At 40.6% G+C, this 20504-nt stretch overlaps 1 protein-coding gene across 1 annotated transcript in view; it reads right to left on the reverse strand.

The window, feature by feature from the left end:
* Nucleotides 1–2194: 2194 nt before the first annotated feature.
* The window catches only part of LOC113149923 (cGMP-inhibited 3',5'-cyclic phosphodiesterase A-like), a 41187-nt gene continuing 22877 nt past the window's right edge, over nucleotides 2195–20504 (reverse strand). Inside the window, exons 2-15 of the mRNA XM_026342250.1 lie at nucleotides 15394–15639; nucleotides 13870–14015; nucleotides 13665–13780; nucleotides 13307–13550; nucleotides 12957–13033; nucleotides 12590–12786; nucleotides 12161–12298; nucleotides 11865–11976; nucleotides 11496–11603; nucleotides 10584–10783; nucleotides 10170–10373; nucleotides 9817–9978; nucleotides 7063–7330; nucleotides 2195–6569 (exon numbers count right to left, since the gene is read on the reverse strand). Of these exons, the coding sequence (XP_026198035.1) occupies nucleotides 6253–6569; nucleotides 7063–7330; nucleotides 9817–9978; nucleotides 10170–10373; nucleotides 10584–10783; nucleotides 11496–11603; nucleotides 11865–11976; nucleotides 12161–12298; nucleotides 12590–12786; nucleotides 12957–13033; nucleotides 13307–13550; nucleotides 13665–13780; nucleotides 13870–14015; nucleotides 15394–15639 (2535 nt within the window). The 3' untranslated portion in view covers nucleotides 2195–6252. The remainder of the gene's footprint in view (nucleotides 6570–7062; nucleotides 7331–9816; nucleotides 9979–10169; nucleotides 10374–10583; nucleotides 10784–11495; nucleotides 11604–11864; nucleotides 11977–12160; nucleotides 12299–12589; nucleotides 12787–12956; nucleotides 13034–13306; nucleotides 13551–13664; nucleotides 13781–13869; nucleotides 14016–15393; nucleotides 15640–20504) is intronic.

Genomic DNA, 20504 nt, shown 5'->3' on the forward strand with positions numbered 1-20504 from the left:
GAACCTATTATCATTCACGGACTTTGTCATATCTGATAGACATGGTGATTAGGAAACCAGCCCACTGCTTAGCCAGACAACTGTATATTAGGCAAGCCTTGCTTTAGTAGGATATGATCCACAGTTATGGTAAATTGTAAAGCATCTAAAATTTGGTGAGCAGGATAGGACTTAATTGAGGTCTGTATTTGCAACTTCTTAATATGAGTGTTTAGTATTAATCACGGAGAAGCCTTTAAGATGTCGCAAGACCAATAATATAACCACCTTTTGCTGGACTGACCACAGACTGATTAGCTGGAGGCTGGTGTCTAAAATTAACAAGAACTGATCAGAAGTTCTTCTTACTGCATCAATGCACAATACCTATTCCAGAAATGCTGGGATTAAATTTGCACTGTATAATTAGCTCGAACCTTTGACAGTATTTTTTGTGTTTTCAGTGGCCAACTTGATTGTATGTTGTAAATATTAGTAATCTTAGAGTTTGATGCCTGCAACACACTGAAAAAAGTTGAGACACAGGTATGTATCATCAGTTCCTACTGGATATAAGACTTCAGCTGCTCAACTTGTCAGATAAATAAAGCAAATTGACAAATCAGAGTTAAATTGTTTATTGCATTATCCCAACTTTAATCTAAACGTGGTTTGTATTTCATCCACTTGAACTTCTGCATTGTTAGTAATGTGGAAGACAATGATGTGGAGGGATGCCACACTGAATCAGTGGAGTACTGAAGTTCATTTAGGACAGTCTCAGTGTTAACTAGCTAAAATAGTTTGAACTATGGGATTGAAAATTGACAAAATGGCAAAGAGTAAACTGTGGCCCCAAACCATCAGTCAATAGGCCTCAATCATGCAAACTATTTGAAGTCTAACCGACGTGTCTGCCATCTCCAAACTCATCCTGTGAAAACTGATTTGCTTGCTGGCAGCAGTAGTGTAGGTGCGTGTTGTTTCTGTGATGTGTTTCTTCTCCCACACTCCAGTGAAATATTGGCAGAACAGAGTTAACAGCTTGTGTGTGAATTTTGTTGTTTGTAAACGTGAATGCATTTCTACTAAGAATTTGAATAGGTGAAGACAATAAGTTGTGTTGACACTCGTTGCTCACTTAATACCATCTAGAGCAGTAGGACTGTTCTAACTGTGAGAGAGTTCATTACACAAGGAATACTCTTGTGAGAGAAAAGAACAAGACAGGCACATGTGCAGCATTTATATATCTTATTATTCAACAATATTCACATTACAACATCAACACTGCTCTGCTAGCGACAGGTTCTAGTAATCCCGATATATTGTATAGTTACTTAGTAATACATTATCAAGAGGCACTTCCAATAATTCTGGCAAAGAGGAGCTACAGTATTGTGTCTAATTTACAAAACAGTAAAAATAAATATTTTTTCTAAAAGTTTTTGTCATACTTTTGAATCTGTACAGTATATATATAGATATATATATATTTTTTTTATACAAAGTCCAACAATGTCTAGAAATAAAATGTCATATTCCACTTAAACAAATACTGGTGGATCACATGAACTCCCCATTCTGTAAGTATTGCTACATGTGTTAAGTGCAAGATACTGGAAAGAAGAAAAGATCAGTGAAGCGCCTGCTATAGGAGATAAAAACACACCAGTCTTGTTTGTCTTGCTTTAAAAGTGGGAAAAAAAAAAAAAGTTTTTTGTTTTGGTTTCCTTTGTGACAAACAAGGAAAGGTTATGAATGTAGCATTCAAACAATGTGTACATACATACACATACGTACTTGGGAACATTGTATGGCACAGGAGCAGTGCCCCCTTTTTCAAATGGCTGAAACAACAAAGAAGAAAAGAAAGTTTTTGGTTGAAAATATCAAAAAGAAACTACAAGGGCTTTAGTCTGAGAACAGAACAGTTGGTCATTTCCATTGTAGTGCTGCTGCTGTCTACTGACATGGCAGTGAAATAATAACAGACAGTAAAAACACTGTGCTCACCAGTCTGTTAGGTTGAGAATGCTATGTTACTTTAGGCTGTCCTGTCTTCGCGTGAGAACAAAGCATACGCATATCCAGACATCTTCACAGGGTTCTGGATAACACTGACAAAAAAATAATAGAAAAAAACAAAACAAAAAAAAAAAACCAACAAGATGTAAGAAACATGCTCCTTTTACGGCTCATTTTTGTGCAAATCACAAAAAACCACAAAGTTCATAAAGTTTCTTTGGTTTGCACAAGTGAATCCAGCGTGCAGCAATCCCCTTCTACTTGTTATTTCAAATAAATATTACGCCGATACTGGCTTTGACAAACCGACAAAGGTAAGCTGTGATTGCAGGCCCTGCACACTGGTTGTTGTCCAGCCAGGCATTAGATGAACATTTTGTAAAACAAGAGAAAGCAGAGTGAGGAACGCCATGCCATAGTCTGATATGAACTATTCAGTGAAGTCCCAACGACCAAAAACCTGAGAGATGATATGATCTTTTTAGCTGTGGTGATTGTTGATGTGATCTACAGTATTTAGGATTTTAAAACAGTTTAATTGCAAAAATGTCCTCCACCATGCTGAGATTAAACAGGGCTGTGCTCAACAGTACAGTATTTTATCTACAGTACCTTTCATGGTTTCTATTTATTTCTCTGCAACTATTTATTATGAACTCAACAAAGTTATATTTTTGTGAAGTAATGCAGCGTTTTTAAATCAAATTACAGCACAAATAAATCATGATCATACTGTAATAATGCCTGTCTGGAACGGTTTGAAGGAATCACGACAGTTCGACCACACCCTGATTCCTCAGCTCCCGAATGGCAACAAAAACACGAGCTCGGATGTTTTCAGATTGTTGATTTGAAAAGTGAGCCCAGATTCATACCCAGCTTTCATTAATTCTCTTTGATTGCTGCTCTGTAATGTACAAGTGAGTGTAGCAAAGCTGAGATGGGCAATCATAGGAGGACGTGTCTGTCTGAGCTTTGCATTGTCTGGTCACATACTGTACAGTTGGATTGGGATGATACAAGTGTGAGATATGAGAAGCGAATGTAAAAGTAAGCACATCAGATTGCAAGTGTGGCATCAGTATACTGCATGGTATTTACAGTTAGTGGAGCTCCAGCTCAGTCATGTGTGCTCGACTGCGTCTTGTTTACAGGAGGCTTGCAGAGTTGTTGTTTTTTTTTTTTTTCTTTTTTTTTTTTTACAGTTTTGGTTATTTTTAGAATCACTGAAGTTTCAAAGCTGCGCTGCGGTACAGAGCATCACAAATGCTCAACTGAAAGACCTCAGTCAATGCTTTATGCCACCTACAGCTACAGCTATGTAGACTAGTTGTGCCTCAGCTGGTGTTTACAGATCTCTTTTACTGCTACAGGTAGATGGATCATGACAAGCCAGTGCAAAGAGAGGCTATTGGAAGACGTTAGGATCAGGAGGGGATCTGTAAATTCAAGCCTTGCTGCAATCAATCAATCAAAAACAAAGTCATTGCACTTGAGGCTTAAGTGCAACATTTATTGAATATTACTTACTTGCCTTTTTTTTTGTTTTCTGTTACCAAGCAACATTAGGACTTCTTGCTATTTACTTGTTGGGAGTATATTTCTTTAATTGTATAATATGATGGCTAAAAGTTTGTAAAATAGATTCCAGTTAAGATGTCTACAATAGCTACTGTAAATTAATAAATCTGATTTTCAGCACCTATTTAGAGCTATCAATAAAAAAAACATGAGGAGAAAGCTTAGGCTCTGAATAGCACAGGCAGTGAAGACAAGCTTGACCACTACACCCTTTGTAAGTCCAGGGAATGAGCAATCAAGGGCATTATGTTTGCGCAGCTTGGCCCTCATTTACACAATGGCCATTGTTAAAACAGTGCAATGGATATAGCTGAGGATTAAGACAGTATTACATTAGCAAAACTCCAACAGAGTTAAGAAATTGGGTCACAGCAAGTTCTGCAATAACAAACCTGCTGTCTGCAAACGAGTCAGATTTGATCTACAAAGTGACAGGGTGGATGTTTGTATTTCTGTCTTATTCTCTTTTGGTCATTGTTTTCATGTTTTTGATGTTGCTGTTGTTCTCTTTTTATGTACTGATCAGATTGATTTATCCTCACCCAGCAGCTCACCTGCTGCCCTCTTGCAGGGCTTCAACCTGTCTGATCAAGGTGTTGTTTGGAAAGGTTGGTGACTTGATAAATCTCAACATCTTGAGATGATTCAAATTCTCTACCAGCCTCAGAGCTGCAGAACAATCGCAGATGAATGCTGTTCAAAGGCCTCTGACGACTTCAGTAGTGCCACTGCAGCTATAACTACACCCTACTCTGCAGATCAGGAAGTGAAGACACAAATCATCTTTAAACGTCTGGAGCAGACGCCACAAATCATTAAATACACCGTGCTGAATGTTCCCGTAATACATTTTGCAGACATGGAAACGTGGACATGAAAACGCAGAGCATGCATGATTTTAAATCCAGCCTAACCGGCTCATCTTTAAATCTGGAGGAAACAGCTGAAATGCGAAAACAAAAGATCCCTAACACTTAATAAACAGCTACATGTCAATCTAAAATCCGCTTCTCGCTCTTCCCCTGAAGTCTTACCTCCATCACCTCTAATCTGAATCTGACGGCATCAAAGGAGAGAGCCAGCACCACCTGTTAAGCCATGCACTACGTCATCACTGACTGCAAATAGAGAAAAAAAATGCAGAGGTGTGGCCTATAATCAGATTACAATGGAGCTTTTGCTTAATCTATTGCACGTTTGGCCAAAATACCGTATGTTAATAAAAAAAAAAAACTGCAGATTGCAGACATCATCTTGTGTCAAAGCTGTGCTTTTTTTCTCCTCGTCTAATTATTCTAATTCTGCTTTTTGTTTTATTGAGGACTCAGACAGAAAAATATTTCCATTTCCATTCTGTTGATTAATAAAAACCCTGACACTTTCACAGAGCATTACAGGCAGCAGCATTTCATTAATATTAAGTGTTATTATCTTATGTGGCTTTACCTGACTTAATAATAATGATAATGACCCACATCTTAATTATCCACATACCATTTCATGTATAATTGACTTATCAAAACAACATTACCTTATTACATACAGTAGATAGTTTTGTGTCTTAGGCTATAATATGGTTTTAAAGCAATCAACAGTTAGAGGAACCAAATTGAGCACGGACAGATTGAAGTTAAATAGTGAAATTCAGTATAGTGTAATCAATAATCTTGTTTCCCTTGTGTTTCCTTTGTAAAGCACAAAGGGAAATGTGTTTCAGTGGGTACCGATAAATCAATAGCGTCTTAAATAGCACAGAAATAAAATCTCGAAGCAGCGGCAAGCAAAAGGAGAAGAACGCTGCACCTTTTAGTTTGTGATACTCTACAGGTTTCTGCCTTCCTGAGTACTGTGGCCTGGAAATGTGTAGGTGTGCTGAATTATCTTTGAGTAACAAAAGGCAGGAAGAAAACCTGCGACCAAGGACAAACATTGTTTGACATGAACAAAACAGTGTTTTGTATGTTTTCCCTTGGGCAAGAATAAAGCTTTTATATCAACAGGGTCCTTTGTTAAACTTCCTATCAGTTCTGAGCACAGAATGTGTTTTTGCTTTGTGTAAGTGTGTCTGTGAAGCTCGTGTGGGTGTACGTCTGTATACAGAATGTACTGCGACTGGCTTCTAAAATGCAAAAGGCTGAACCTCAGTGGACACAGCTTTTTCCCTGGCTTTCATTTCATTGTCTTCAAGGAGAAGGGGCTTGTTGCACATCAACAACAAACCAGGGGCCTCCACAGTGTTCTGTTAGCATAGGAGCAACAAGTAGGGTGTGGGGTGGGGTGGGGTGGGGCGGGGGGTTGTGACAGTGTATTACTCACTGTTGGAGTGAATCAGTGGATCAGCATGGTTGGCATAGTGCAGGACGGACAGCCTGGGTAAGAGCAGGGCACCAGATCCAAGCTCAAACAAATGCCACAACAAAAACAAATCCAATCCAACCATTCTCTGTTTCTTCTTCTTGCTCATCTGTCCCATTGTCAGATGCGCTGGACAAGCATCGCCCCTGTCCTCAAACCCTGTTTTTGTTAGGCACATATTACCCAAAACATCTTCTACAGTGTTGTGTCAAAGTGATGTGCTGGCTACCATATCAAGAGATTAGTTTGGAAAGAAACAAACAGTTTAGACAATATTGAGATTCCTGGTTTGAGTCAGAGTTTATAATGTCACTCTGGTTCTTCTTCTTTTTTCCCCTTCAAAGTCTCTGATTGTGGAAGGATTTCCTCTTCCTCTATAGCTGGCATCGCTTCCCTTTCATCAAGACCATCAGCTGACTCGTCTTTGCTTACTTGCTCCTCTTCTTCCTCACGAATGGCTGTGATTGGGTCAGTGGGGCTGCCAATGCAGTTGGGGTCCTCCATCTTGGTCTCCTCCTGGGTTTCTGCAGCAATCACTCTTTTCCACATTTCGTGATTTTCCAAAAGATGCTGCGTGATCTGGCAAAACACGTTCCTCCTGCACACCTTTTTGGTTTCTTGCCGGTCTATCAGACACAAAACCAACAGTTACATGAGCTTGTGAGAACAGACATGACCATAAAGAGATATGTTTGCTTAAATCCTTGTCAAAGGCTACTTCTCAAACAGAGGCTGCTATAGGCGTTTCATTCCCTTTCCACTTTTCACCATTACTCTTTATATTTTCTCCCAAATTCTGGAGCACATTGTGAATAAACAGAAATGAAAGAGTTCTTTTCTAAGGCAACTGAGTCCCACAACAACCAGTGGTACCAGGAGATTGGTTGCCCTTTGTCAATCTCAGAAATCTTAATCTTAACTTGACCTTAATCAAAATCTATTTGAATCAAATGCGTTTACAAAGTTTTAAAACACATTTATACTCAAACAAATGGTGAAATTATCAATCAAATCAAGACTGAATAAGTACTCACTGAGGCACCAACACACATCAAACAAACTCACATCTGGCAGATATTTTCTGTAGCATAAAATAAATAAATGAAAGGTCGCACGTACGGAAGATGTCCAAACTTGTTGACGTGTCCTCATCTTCCATATCTTCCTCTTCCTCCTTTGTATCAGGTCGTTCCTTTGTATCTTCTGACTCCATCTCTCCGTCAGGTGGATCGACCCAGCGTCCTGGCATAAGAGCAGCGGAGTCATAGGAGGTACACAGTGGTCCCACTATGTGAGTGATGAACGAGTCCTGTAGTTTGGCGAGCTGCGGAGCTGAACGGTCCATGAATGGGCTGATGGGGAGACCCAGGCTTATTTCTTCATCACCCTAGAAAGGTGCAAACATCGCCAATCTGTCAGATTTACAGATATACAGGTATATTTCTGTACGTATTCACAATGATTTTATTCATTTTTATAAATATTAATGAAAACCAAACTCCAAACGTTTTTTTTAACTAGCGTGGAGCACAGAAACTACCGGATACAGAGCATTAACCCATCTGCTTTCAGCCTCCTGAAAAGCAGGTCAAGAAGTCTACAAATAGAAAAACATCAATTCAAACTATGTCTGAACTGTGGGTTACAATCATATTAATGAGACTGTCTGCAGAGATTTGCTACAGAGATCTGTAGTGATTAATCTGTAGCTGACAGCAATATTCTGACTAATTATCCATGGCAACCAGATATGCATAATTTGGGAGTAATAGTCAAGTCTACCGCTGCCCATAAAATCCGACGTTTTTAATCATATTTGTTGAAGGAACTATTTCTATTACAGCTGAATTGTATAAACAGCCGTGCTGTACCTTTCTCGCCCACAGTTTATTCACCATAATTTATTGTAATTTCAAATTTCCATTATTCAATTTTGCATGCAGAAAGAGGTAACTACGATGAGTGCATATCTTTGTTGAATTATTGGATTTGCTCTGCTGATTGCATTCTTGGTGACGCTGTTCATCTTTGCACAAAGTGAAAACATTTTGACAGTAACCTTCGAAAACACATGTTCCAGCAACGTTCTTTAGAAAAAATTGATTAAATTAATGAAAAATAGAACAGAATTAATAGATTTTCTCAGTAGAATACAAATATCTGCTTTTGGGATATTTCTGTTACATTAACAGTTTCTTGATATAATTAAAGTGACTCCATGTGTGGTTTATGTAGCTCAGTGTCTGTTCTGAAATAGTGTGTGTTGTACTTCTCTCATATATTATAACTATCATGCATTGTGCTTTTGTGTTTGTTTTCTGGTGTCAGGCCTTTCAAAGCGATTTAGATGGAGGACAGAGGGGCAAGGGCTCCAATTGCTATGGAAACCAGAAACCTGGATGGCGTCACTGCAGCTCATCAGTGGTTCATGTGATAGGTGTGTATATGTAGAACATGAGCATGAGCGGGGAGAGAGGGGGGGAAGTGTTTTCATAACCACAAATTGCAAATTGTTTTGAATATTAAAGTGGTGCATTGCAGAGCATAATGTAAATTCATATGTGTGTGTGCATCTGTGACGGCTGTGTTGCCACTGAGAGCCTGGGCCCCTTCGCTGTGATCTTCCTCTGTGCGACTGTGAATGAGCTCCGTCAAGACTGACACATTTAGGTCATCTGTCTCCCCTCTTAAGATGAAAACATAAGCACACCCTCAGTCTCTCGCCTGCTCTCTCTCACTTCATCCTCCCCTCGAAGCTCTCGCTCAAAGCGAGCGTGAAACTCTCTGAGCTATTGTGAGGATTGAAGGCAAGGCTTGAGAGGGGTGGCAGGATGGTTGGCGTCACAGACAGATCAGAGGGAGGACGGTTTCATCAGGAATCACCGCGGCTCTGATTAGAGAGTTTCAGCGGTTACACAGTGATATCTTTGGTGGACAAGTTCACTTAGTTCATTAAAAACTGACTGAATAAACAAAATATATGCTGATACTGAGCTTCCTGATTGTCAAAGGAACCTACTGATAGTAAACCTGTGTTACATCCTGTTCATTTGTGTACAAAAACAGAGAGTTTTCTTTTGGAGGAGAACAGATTTCATGGATAGCACTGAGTAAAAAAATCTGCACCAGCTTCAGTCGTGGCTTAAAAGTCTACTTGCTGTTGCTAGGTAAGTAATCATACCTCTCTGGCTAACCAGATTTTATCTTTATTAACTTGCTCCACGCTATCCGATCTGACCAATGAGAGGCACTGTTACTTATTAGCTGGATTTGTTGCCAGGCATCCATCTCAAACATATTCATGAGCTATAGTAGCTGTATAATAGCATTTTGACTATGACTGCTCATGAGAACATCCTGTAATACAAATAAAACCTTGCCAAAGGGTCCTTGAGCTAGAAACTGGATCTTTATTATCTACAGAATTATGCAGCTGACCATGACCTATGACCTGTTGAGAAAGATAAAATGCCTCTTGGGATCAATGGAGAATTAAAATGCCATTTAAATCCTTTCTGTATTGTTTTCATTCTCGTAGATATTACTATGTTTGGTGAAATTGCACAGTTGAAGGTAAAACCCTAAAATGTCTTTTCTCACTCAGCCTCTAAGCATGAATGAAACGTTTTCTAATTCTTTTCAACCCACTGATTTAATTTCACATTTGAGAAAAGATGATTTCACGTAGTACATCTGTGCATCAATAATGTGTGGCAATAATGCACTTCTGTGTTTGATACAGTACACACCAATGCATCTATGTATGTCTGAGGTTCTCCCTGTTCAAATGTTACACCCTTCTTTTAATTCTAAAACTAACCACAAACTACAGCACTTGTTCCCATTTGATTGCAGACAGGTTTTTAGTCATACTTGTTCATAGAACTCGTTGACGATCCCCTCCGTCCACTGCAGGTGCAGCTCCTTGCACTTCAGTGGTCCGTTGACATCAGCCAGCTTGATGCACATCTGGCAGACAAGCAATCTGTCATTTTCATTATTCCAATTAATCCCGGACACTCCTTCATCACCCACCTGGATAAGATTTGTGTAAAAAGAGAAAAACATAATCATGATTTGTAAATAATACAATGGATTGATTGTCATCTTAAAGTTAGGACAATCTGCAAGAGACATTTTGTTATAGGAACAGAACAAGAACAGAACTATTACACAAGATCTGAGAACATACAACCAATGACAACACTGACTATTTGAATGTTCACCTTTGCATTAAACTCTGTGAGGAAGTCAAAGTGCTTTTTGAGGTCAGTGGCCAGGATGGCTTCAATGACTAGGAAACGGAAGCGCTTGAACTCCACGTGCTCAAGGTTAACCAGGAAGTTGTACTCGGGCCGAGACATGAAAAGGTTCCAAGCAGAAGCTGCGTGATGGTTTTCCAAGACTGATCGGTCATTGTATAGAAGAGCCTGCAGTGGGAAAGGAAAGTGCAAAGGAGAAAGAGAAATTATTTACACATGTTGAAAGTAGCAACTTTACCAGCTAGCTGAAAAAGGAATTGCACTGATTCCGAAGAATCCCAACTGAAGCTACTCTTGCGTAGATTATGAATGGCATCATTTATCGACTCATCGCTATAGCGCCATTCGCGCCACTGAAACGTGTCTGCATCTATTTACCTGTGGTGCACTGGTAGCTACTAGAAATGCATTGGTCCTTCCAGGATGGTCATAATCATGCATGGCAGCAGCTACATAAAGGGCCATGAGCTCCAGGCCAGGGATAAGGCCAGCCAAGGAGCCATAGCCGTCCTCCATCACAGAGTTCATCTTTGACATCAGGAAGCCTGTGGCAACAGGTGTAATACCATCCTCTGAATCTACGAGCAGAAAGAAAACACAACCCCAATCATGGTGCTCTGTACATAAGATGCTGCTACTGTGTCACCTAAAGTAAAACCAAAGACTGTTTTATTCACTGCTTCAGTACATATCACCAGGATGTTTACTGTGAAATGAGTCACCAGTGAAGAGTAAATACGTGCCAGCAACAGGGTGGGAAATAAAAGAAATACTGGAATAAAAAGTGAAGGTGAGATTTGGCTCCCTCTGTACCTGTGATGTTAAACGTACATAAACAAGTCTTAAGGAACTCAGTCACATTTAATTTAGTTAATTTAATTAAGCTACATTTACTTTAGTTAAGCTTTAGATTTCAAAGTTTGAAGAGTCATATTGACATAGAAATAAAGGAAATTCACAAAGGGTTCACACAATTTCAAGTGTCACTGTACATGCAGAAATATTCACTTAATATACGACTGCTGGCTTTGGCTCAGGTCCCATATAATTAAAGCTTTACCCATGAATTGCATTGTTGCTGCACTTGTGAATATACTGTACACAGATTTGATAGATTTTTCCCAGTAATCTGCATTAGCAACTAGCAAATATGAGAATGGATTTGTCTTTTTATAATTAGCTTTTAGCATTTGACGACTTTAGTAAGGAGTGAAAATGGAGAGAACAATGATAGGAAATAAGTTAAGTGAGTCATTAAAACTTATGCATGTATTTTTAAAAGGTTCTCACCAATATGTATCCCATTCTCAGTCAGCAGGGTGGGCAGGCCTGGCACAGGCTGAGTTGTGAGGTACCAAACAGCATGCAGCACGTCAGTGGCATGGATCCGGTTATGATCTGGGGAGAGTGAAAATAAAAAGAAATCACTTTCAGACAAGGGATCTACACCATTGTAACTTTAGATCAACATTACATTATTAATAAGTGTAAACCAGATATAGTCATCTTCTGTTATTGAAGAACCAAAGTACTGGGCTTATTTCTCAAGCAACACATCCACCTTGTGGTAGTAAAAGGTAATGCTGGATGTTGACATTTTGATAATGACTTTTTTTTTTTTTTTTGACAATTTGATGAATCTGTGGACCTTCTACTCACAAGGGATGTCTCTGTATCCATTCTCCAAAGCATGGAAGTAGTTCATGAACTCTTGTACAGGAATCCTGAAGGTCTCAAAGAGACCCGTGTCCTCAAAAAGCCTGTAAGAAACCTGGAACACACAACAAGCAAAACATGTTCACTACTGGGAATCGTCTATGTGGAGATTTTGATGTATAACATTCAGAATTGATTAAAACATTTACTTGTGGCATTATTCACACCAGAGTTGTCAAGCCTAAGTTTTGATAATAAATGTCACAGGTCACAACTTTTCATCGCTGATTTGTCTTTACCTGACTGAGGATGCGGCCTGCCTTGCCGTGAGTCTTCTCCACTAGACTGAAAATGGGAAAGTTCCAGTTGCTGAGTTGACTCATCAGAGGCTCCAGCCCTGGCATCACAAAAGGCTCTGGGGCCAGGATTGGCTTGTCCTGTTAGGCAAAGGTAGAGGGACAGAGGACACTTCAGAAAGACGTAACCAAATACTTGCTGTTACATCATTTCAACATTTCAGGTCAGTGAACGGTCTCTCTGTGGGTTTACGCTAACAGACTGCACCACTGTTGGGTTATTATCAAAGCTTGCTATTATTCATCAAGCAGCTAAATTCCTATTGTCCTCCTATTGAGACAATAATGACAAGTTTACTTGTTGTCTACAGATGGATGAGTCAAAGTTTTTTTCTCATAGCCAAATGAATCTTGTCTTTTAGCCTACAATACCTCAGGTGATGGCAGGAGCGGGTGAAGAACAATGCCCTCTGCTGGACACTGTCTGCAACCTTCCCTTGCTTCAGACGGCTTTTTGCTGCCTTCTCCCTCGTCTTCATTCTGTGCAAAATCGCTGCTGTCACTGTGGTTGGTCTCATAGGTGCTGTCATAGGTGCTGTCGTAGTCTGATGAAGCTACTACATGCTCGTCTGGTGAAAGATCATATGATGTGATCATAAGATCACATCATCAGAACCAGGTTACATCCAAAGTTACAATTGGCATGAGTGAATCAAACGATCAACCATCATCAGATATTTATTCACAACATAATGTGGACACTTAATATAGCTAGGACTTCATCTGTATTCTTGTTTACCTGGATGGGGTATTCTGTCTCCTTTGTCGACAGATTCTACAGCGTGGTTTAGTTGACTGCTGAACGGCCTGCCACAGCTGATAGCAACAGAACAGAGAAACACTGACACATTCTGCAAATAAATCATGGTGCATGCTATTCGTTCTCTCTTATCTGATTCACCTCATAGCTGAAACTGTTTGTGCTCACACCATAAAGACTAATGAAGTGACTCAGTTCCCTCATTTTCACACAAATAGGTGCTTACTCTTTGTGCACATGCAGGCACACGGTCTTATTTAAATATGTGTAGATTTCAGCTTTTTGCATTTACTGTAGGACTGATTCAGTCTGTGAAGTAAATATATTACCTGCTGCAGAGTGATGGAGGCCGCCAGTGAGGTGTGGTTGAGCTTGGGGCGCTCTGGCTGTGAGTTAAGGCTCTGTGATGACTCTTGGGGGCCACAGAGCCAGGTGCACGCTCTGCTAACGCCCCGGCTGGCTCAGGAAGTTGCACTGAACATGTCTTTATTGTTGGGCTGGAGACAGGACTGCCCTGGACAGGAGGAGATGGACACGGAGAGCCCAGAGGTGATATGTTGGAGGGGGGGAAACCTGAAAAAAGAAAAAAGTTTCCCATTAAAACATATCAAATGTAAACAAATGCCTCTTTTATTCAAGTTGGATATTCAACACACTGAACTTTGAAGCAAATCTTTACACACACACCTGGTCTTCCCAGTGGTTTGCTGTATAGATGATTGGAGGTGACAGAAACAGCACAGGAGGCAGACATGGAGCGACTCTTTGAGATGGTCATCATCAATGAGTTGTTCCACGAGTCACTGGTTAAATGTAAAAAAAAAAAAGTTGTGAATACGTGAATAATATGAAAGACTAATGTATCTTTGAAATAGTGAGTGAGCAATTTCACCTGTCTGTAGTGTGTTTGATGCTAGCTGAGCGGTCTCGGCGGACAGGGCCTGGCTCGATGGTGGGGAGGCCTGTGGCTGAGGTGGTCGTGGTCCACGTCGATGAGATTTTTCTCAGCAACCCTGGGGGCAGACTCCGTCTTAGACGCTGTAATGCACATACACAAAACACATTAGGCAAGTAGGAGTTTCTAAAAATTGAGTTTTTTTGGAGCAAACCTACACACATACATCCATCTTTATTTTTCCATACAGTAAAGACATCAATCTAGAAGCATGGCATATTTGTTCTCCCAGCCTATGTTAAAGCATATGGGAGACAAAATGGTAAATAGAAAGGAGACATGCTTGTTTCCCCTGTGGTGCTGATCCATCCAGTGTTGTAAATTTTGTTGCAAAGCCATGAGCAAAACTTATTATTATTTGTCAGCTTGTATTTTTGTACAGTTGGTTGTAGTTTTTCTAAAAGGCTCTCTGCCTCTCACACACACGCATGCACACAGATAACAAGACGCCAGCAGATGATCACATTTCACATACCACTGAAAAAAAACAAACACACACACACGGACAGCACATCTAAGCCCTCGCTGCTCAGGCAGACGACGACACACACACACCAGAAGAATGACTGGGATCCAAATGCACACCTTCAGTGTGCATCTTGCATTGCTCTGTGGCTTCTCTTCTACAGTGAAGGAAATCTAATCAAACATCTCTAACAGTGTGAGAAAGAATGACAGAGGAGGCGAGAGGGGGAGATGCCACATGGTTGTAATCAATCACTGTGAACCCCATCTCTGATTATTGTTAATGTGTGATAATGCAGTTTTAGGTGCATACTGTATCAACATCGGCATTGCATCACTGTCCAGCAATAATGTAGCTGAATAAAACATTAGCAGGCGTGACGTTCACGGTGATCCAGCCTGACTGCATCTTATCGTTGACATGACCTTGCTGTTTCTATATTTCCATTGTATGGAAGAATGAGAATAGAGCATCGGTTTCACCCGACTACTGCTATTTCAGTTCACAGCCGTGCATGTGAGCTGCATCATCAACTTTAACCCTTTTTATCAAATGCAGAGTCACAAATGCCCAATAAGCTAAAATAAGGCAGCACCTCATTGACTTAATGTCAGTGACAACTTGGGTCGAGCATTTCAGTGCACTCAGGCAGCGTTAAGGCTGCTAGTCATTTTCATGGTAGGCTATCCCGCAGTGCATCACACGCTTTATTTAGTTTCCTTGTGCGCCTTAAGTGCCCACATTCATTTTGAAGCACTGGCCTTGTAAAACATTAAAAAGCTGCACGGATGCTTGAGAGTCATTGTTAGCAACATTACACCCCAGCTCTGGGGGAGGAAATTGGGGTGATGTGTGGGGAAGACGTACACCTGGGTGTGTGTGTGTATTCACTTGTACTGCAGCAACCAAACTAATATTTTTTTTTTTTCACATTAAAGAAAACAACAAAATATATATTCACAAAATCATAAACCAGAAGTAAAAAAAACATTTACCTTTGGAATGGCCAGTCTCTCTGCTTTTTCGGGCCCCTCTTCAGAGTCTGAGCAGGTGTGTGTGTCTGCGGGGATGCGAGGCCGGTGGAGTGGCTGGAGATTAATTTGAGTGCTGAGGAGGTTGCTCACAGCATTCAGAGAGCTGCAGGTGTTAGGGGGCAGTGATGGGTCTGCCAGCAGGTCTGATATCAAACCATGGGCCTCAACCATCACTGCTATGTCCACTACCACACTGGTGCTCGAAGACTAGAAGAGAAAACAACAGGAAAAGAAAGAATAAGCTTAGTATTCTTTATCCTTTGTCGTCCAATGCAGAAAACCCCCAACCCACCTCCTACTGCCTAAATTTAGCTGTCGGTGATTCAACATATTGACTGATAAGCTCAGAGGCTCATCTATGTCAAAGGTCACCTGTGTGTTTTGTTCAGTAATAGATTCCACTGTTAGTGTCCACCTGTTCTCCTGAGCTCCTATTTAGCTTATAATCAAGCAAGTGCGCAGGATAGTTCATACATGCAACACTGAGTGCTGGCAATTAAAAATCAATCAATATAAAAAGGATTATGATTAAATATGTGTTTAAAGAAATAAAGAAAAAGGCAATATTTAGTTACATTACATTTACAGGGAGGAGGAAGTAGGACAACTGCACGTGTCTGCTGAGCAGTGAGCTCTCAACAAAGCCCAATCTTGCCTGTGATGTTGATGCTTCTGCTATAGTTTCAACGAAACGTCTGGCAGCAACCCGTCTAAGTAAACATCTGAATCCTCAAACTCTGCCTTATTTCCATTAGCGGTCTGTTTATTATTTGCTTATCAGTAATAGAGCTAGTATAGTCATTTTTTTAAACAAAGGATTAGTATTTTTAAAAAACAATGTGGTGAAGTTTGATAAATAAAAAAGCTGTACACAACAGGCTCGATATACTCTGCTCATCTGTTGTTCATTATTATAAGAAAAAAAAACCTGATGATGACAATAAACCTTAACTTCATTTATTTCTTCTCTTGGATCATGTGAGTGTTGCCCATAAGCTGATAATTTACATATCTTCTGTCTCCAAACGATTCTAAAATGCAATCCGATAGCTTCATGCAACAGTCGCTATAGGTGAGTCAAGACAGTCAAACTAGGCTGATGACCTCTCATCATCCATTTCTGCTCTTCTGCTGCTGTGGTAGCAAATGAAACAAGTTAACTCACTTGAAGACTCCATCCATAAGTTTTCCCTCTCCCATCTGCCTGTCCCCCCGAGGCTGTTACTTTAGGCCTAGGAACTGGCAGCTACTTCTGCTTCTGCCAATCTGCTTGTATTTGTGCCAAATCTTTTCACTTTAGTTGTGATTTTTTTTTTAAACTAGGTGTTGACATCTTGTAAACCTCAGATAACTTCAGCTTTCACTTTTTTATCTAACTTATACACAGACATTTGTCTTCAGTAGAGCTTAATCCTGGGGAGAAAATGATAATAATTCATAGAACCAGCCCTCTGTAATCAAAGTGACAAATTATAATTTACTTCTTCAAACAGATCATATAAACTTCTTTGTGGTGTCAGGTGTCGGGGCTCAGGGTCGTGATGGGATGAGTAAATGCATGAAGCACACAGGAAGATAGTTTCCTGGAAAGGCGCGTGTCTGTATGAGTGCATGTGTCACCTCAACCTGAACAAAACCCATTAGACCACTCCAGAGCTTTATGACATCCTGCTATTGTGACATTCGCCCATTACCCGGCAGTAATGGACTCTGTTCAGCTAATGTCAGACTGTGAGTGAGATAGAGGAACCTTAAACGTGGGTGTGTGTGTCTGTACGTGCTGTAGCATTTCTTTTCTGTTAGCGCTCTGAAATTTAACTGCAGAGTTTATAAAAATGTACTTACAGTATGTGTTTGCATTTGCAATCGCATTCGGTGCAACATGCATCAGCATTTGAGTTCATGGAGCGCTACAGAGCGCTGGTTTGATAGAGACACAGTGGAGAGGGAAGGCAAGGGAGAAGGTTATTGATTGCTCCCAGCATAAAGGCCCACAGGAGACAGCAGGCAGAGAGATGGTCAATGAGTAAATCAACAGTGGGTACACACACACACGAACACACACACACACACAGGCATGTACTGTATGTACCAGAATTGCCCCTTGGGATCAGTCTGTCAGGCTTTACTACAGAGGCTGTAGCCAAAACAGCTTTAACTGGGTTATTTCCGCAGAAACAGAAATAACCCAGTTGTACTGAAATATATTGTCATTTTAATCAGTACCTCAGGAAACTAGCAACGAACTTAATTCTTCAAGGCCATATTTATTTTTCAGTTTCATTTTACATTGATCTTTGGTCATTTAAAAGGGATCCTATAGTGCACCTAAAACAGGTTGACTGGCTTGAAAAGCAGCAGGAACTTGAATAAAGTCCCTGCAATTAAAAGCTAGTTTTGATTAAAGACACTGTGCTTATTCCTCTCAAGCACAGGTGCATGTGTATGTACATTATTACCTAATTCAAAGGTAATTCCACACACACTGGGATGCTACAGATAAAAATCCAAAATTTCACTGCTGACTCTGGTGCCCAAAAAATTTTCCTCACTGTTCTTTCTTTCTCTTCTTCTTCCTCTTTTTTGTTCACATCTATCACACATCACATATATACCATTCCAGTATGTTTTCCTTCTCTGCCCCAATCCCCTAGCGCTCTCTACTGAGAGACAGTTAGGAGATATGTAGGCAGATCAGGCAGAAAGGCAGATGGTGAAAACAGAGTGAGAGAGATGAAGAGAAAGGGAGCAACAGAGAGATAGAGATAGAGAGAGGAAGAAAGAGAAACACAGACCACGAGAAGAGCTGAGTCCACAGGCAGGCGATGGCCAGTCAAGTGAAAAAGAGAACAGCTCACTCTAACAGGCCATCTGAGCTCCACCACAGTCGAAACTGCAACAACCGTAACAACACTACACTCAGAAGCTGCCCTTTGTTTCTGCAGTAACACTAATACACCAATAGTACAGGAACGTGTCGAACGTGTAGCAACCCCTTTACAACTCTCTGAGCTTTAAGAATAATGCTCCATCACTAGTAGCCCACAAATCTTTCCAGAGGCCAAGTTCATGTGGCGATGCCCCAGTTGCAGCGTTGCACAGCAGGTGCACCTCAAAGTTGCAAAGCTGTTACACCTTCAGCTGTGATGTGTTAGTTGAGTTTTCTGAGCTGGACAAGAGCTTGAATTGAACGTAGTGGAAATATTCAGAGCATCTCACTCTGCAGATATAGATCTATAGAGAGAATATGGGACTCTCTCAGTAGTGGTTTCAGTCTCCTGACGATGAACACCACTCTCTCACATGTGTAATTGACCTAAAAACTAGGATGTATCAAGAAGCTTAATTTAGAAATTGCTTCAAGTTGCCCTATTTAAACCATCTCATCATTACTGATTAAATGGCTTTCCTTTTGCTGCACACATGCACACACACAAAATGACCGTGTCTATTCAGATACAGCACATACAATGACACCGAAACACAGGGAGAGAATAAAATCAATACTGAACCTGTTTAGGAAGAAAAGTACTGTCCTGATGATGTCCCATTATACTTGCTGAGTGTCTCCTCTGCATCGTTCGAGTTCAGTTTGAACAGAACAACTCTATCCCGATGTTGCTATCTAGATTCCTACAGATGATACAACAGCTTTATTCTCTCTTTCCTTGCTTTAAAACCAGTCAAATGTCACAGTTAAAAGAGGCCGAATCCAAAGCAGCTGTCATGTCACTGATGGAGTCCACAAACACTTTCTCGCCCTCTCCTCAGCTCTCCTCTGCTCTGCTTTTCCATGAACCTCCCTCTGTCCTCTCGCCCGCCCCTGCCTTTGCATCTGCCTATTGCAAATGTTCGCCAGTGTTTCAGTGATGAGAAGACCTGCAGCACACAGAAATCAGGTGCATTGAAAATACCTAGTTGCTAGGATACACCGGGACAAAGATCAAAGTGACTTGTGTAGTTGTTCGGGGTTCAGTTGGTCACAGTTATACTACGCCCATTACTTGTCAAGTGTTTCCTGTGATTGTAGGTGATGCATGACAACCAAGCAGCGAGTAATGTGTTTTATCAGAACAGGGCTTTCCACGTCAGGAAACTGAGGAAAATATTGATTCATTAAAAGTCTATTAAGATTGTAGCTTTTTCCGCCGGCTAAAACGTATAGCAGTAAGGAGATAATTAGGGATGATTGAAATAGTGATCCAGTCATTGTCGAACTTAAGCTGCACTCTTCTATGATCAGGTTTGTTATTAGTAGTAGTTTTATCATTTCATGTGAAAACTTGACTTGAGTGACTGAGTGACTGCGAGTGGGTTCAAAGCTTATTGTTCAGCTGAAAACTAGCAATGAAACTATGTGTGGTGTATTAAAAAAAGGCCACATCATTGAGCATTTAACTTTCATACAAGGAAAGAGGACACATCTTTACATTTAGCGGACGCTTTTATCCAAACTGACTTACAAGTGAGGTAGTGAGGTACAAGGCAAAGGCAGAGTAAGTGTAAGGAGGTCCAGCCCAAGGACCCCTACTGGAAGTAGGTCACAGCTGGGATTTGACCCCCGTCTCCCACTGTCTTACCACTACACTATCCAGGCAACTCATATCTCCCCATACACACAGTGATGTGAGGTCTTAATTTAAAGGTAATCTCCTTGCTGTTTCAATTTCTCCAAATCCATATTTCCAGTCCATGTTCCATCTGACTGCTTCAGAAGAAATTACTCTGTTTTACTAATTACTATTATTTATGAGCACCTACCGGAGGTGTGGCTCCCACGTTCACCCCCAGCCAATGGGAACATAACCTAATGAAAAATGCATATTCTCCTACACTTCACTTTTACCTTAGTAATGCTCTGTTCCTCTTGGTGAGCCCTCAACTCAACACTGGGCAGGAGTCGACTTATCAATACATATCCAATTTCATGGTTGGATGTAACTAAACAATAAGCACTCTTTCAACACCACTCACTGTCGAGGTGAAACATTTTTAAATAACTTGAAAAGATTGCAGAGATAGAGTTAATTTCTTGGCAGTGCAGGAGGATGCCCTTCATCCAGCCCAAAGCT

This window comes from Anabas testudineus, chromosome 13 (genome assembly GCF_900324465.2).
Source record: "Anabas testudineus chromosome 13, fAnaTes1.2, whole genome shotgun sequence".
In the NCBI taxonomy this organism is placed as follows: Eukaryota; Metazoa; Chordata; class Actinopteri; order Anabantiformes; family Anabantidae; genus Anabas; species Anabas testudineus.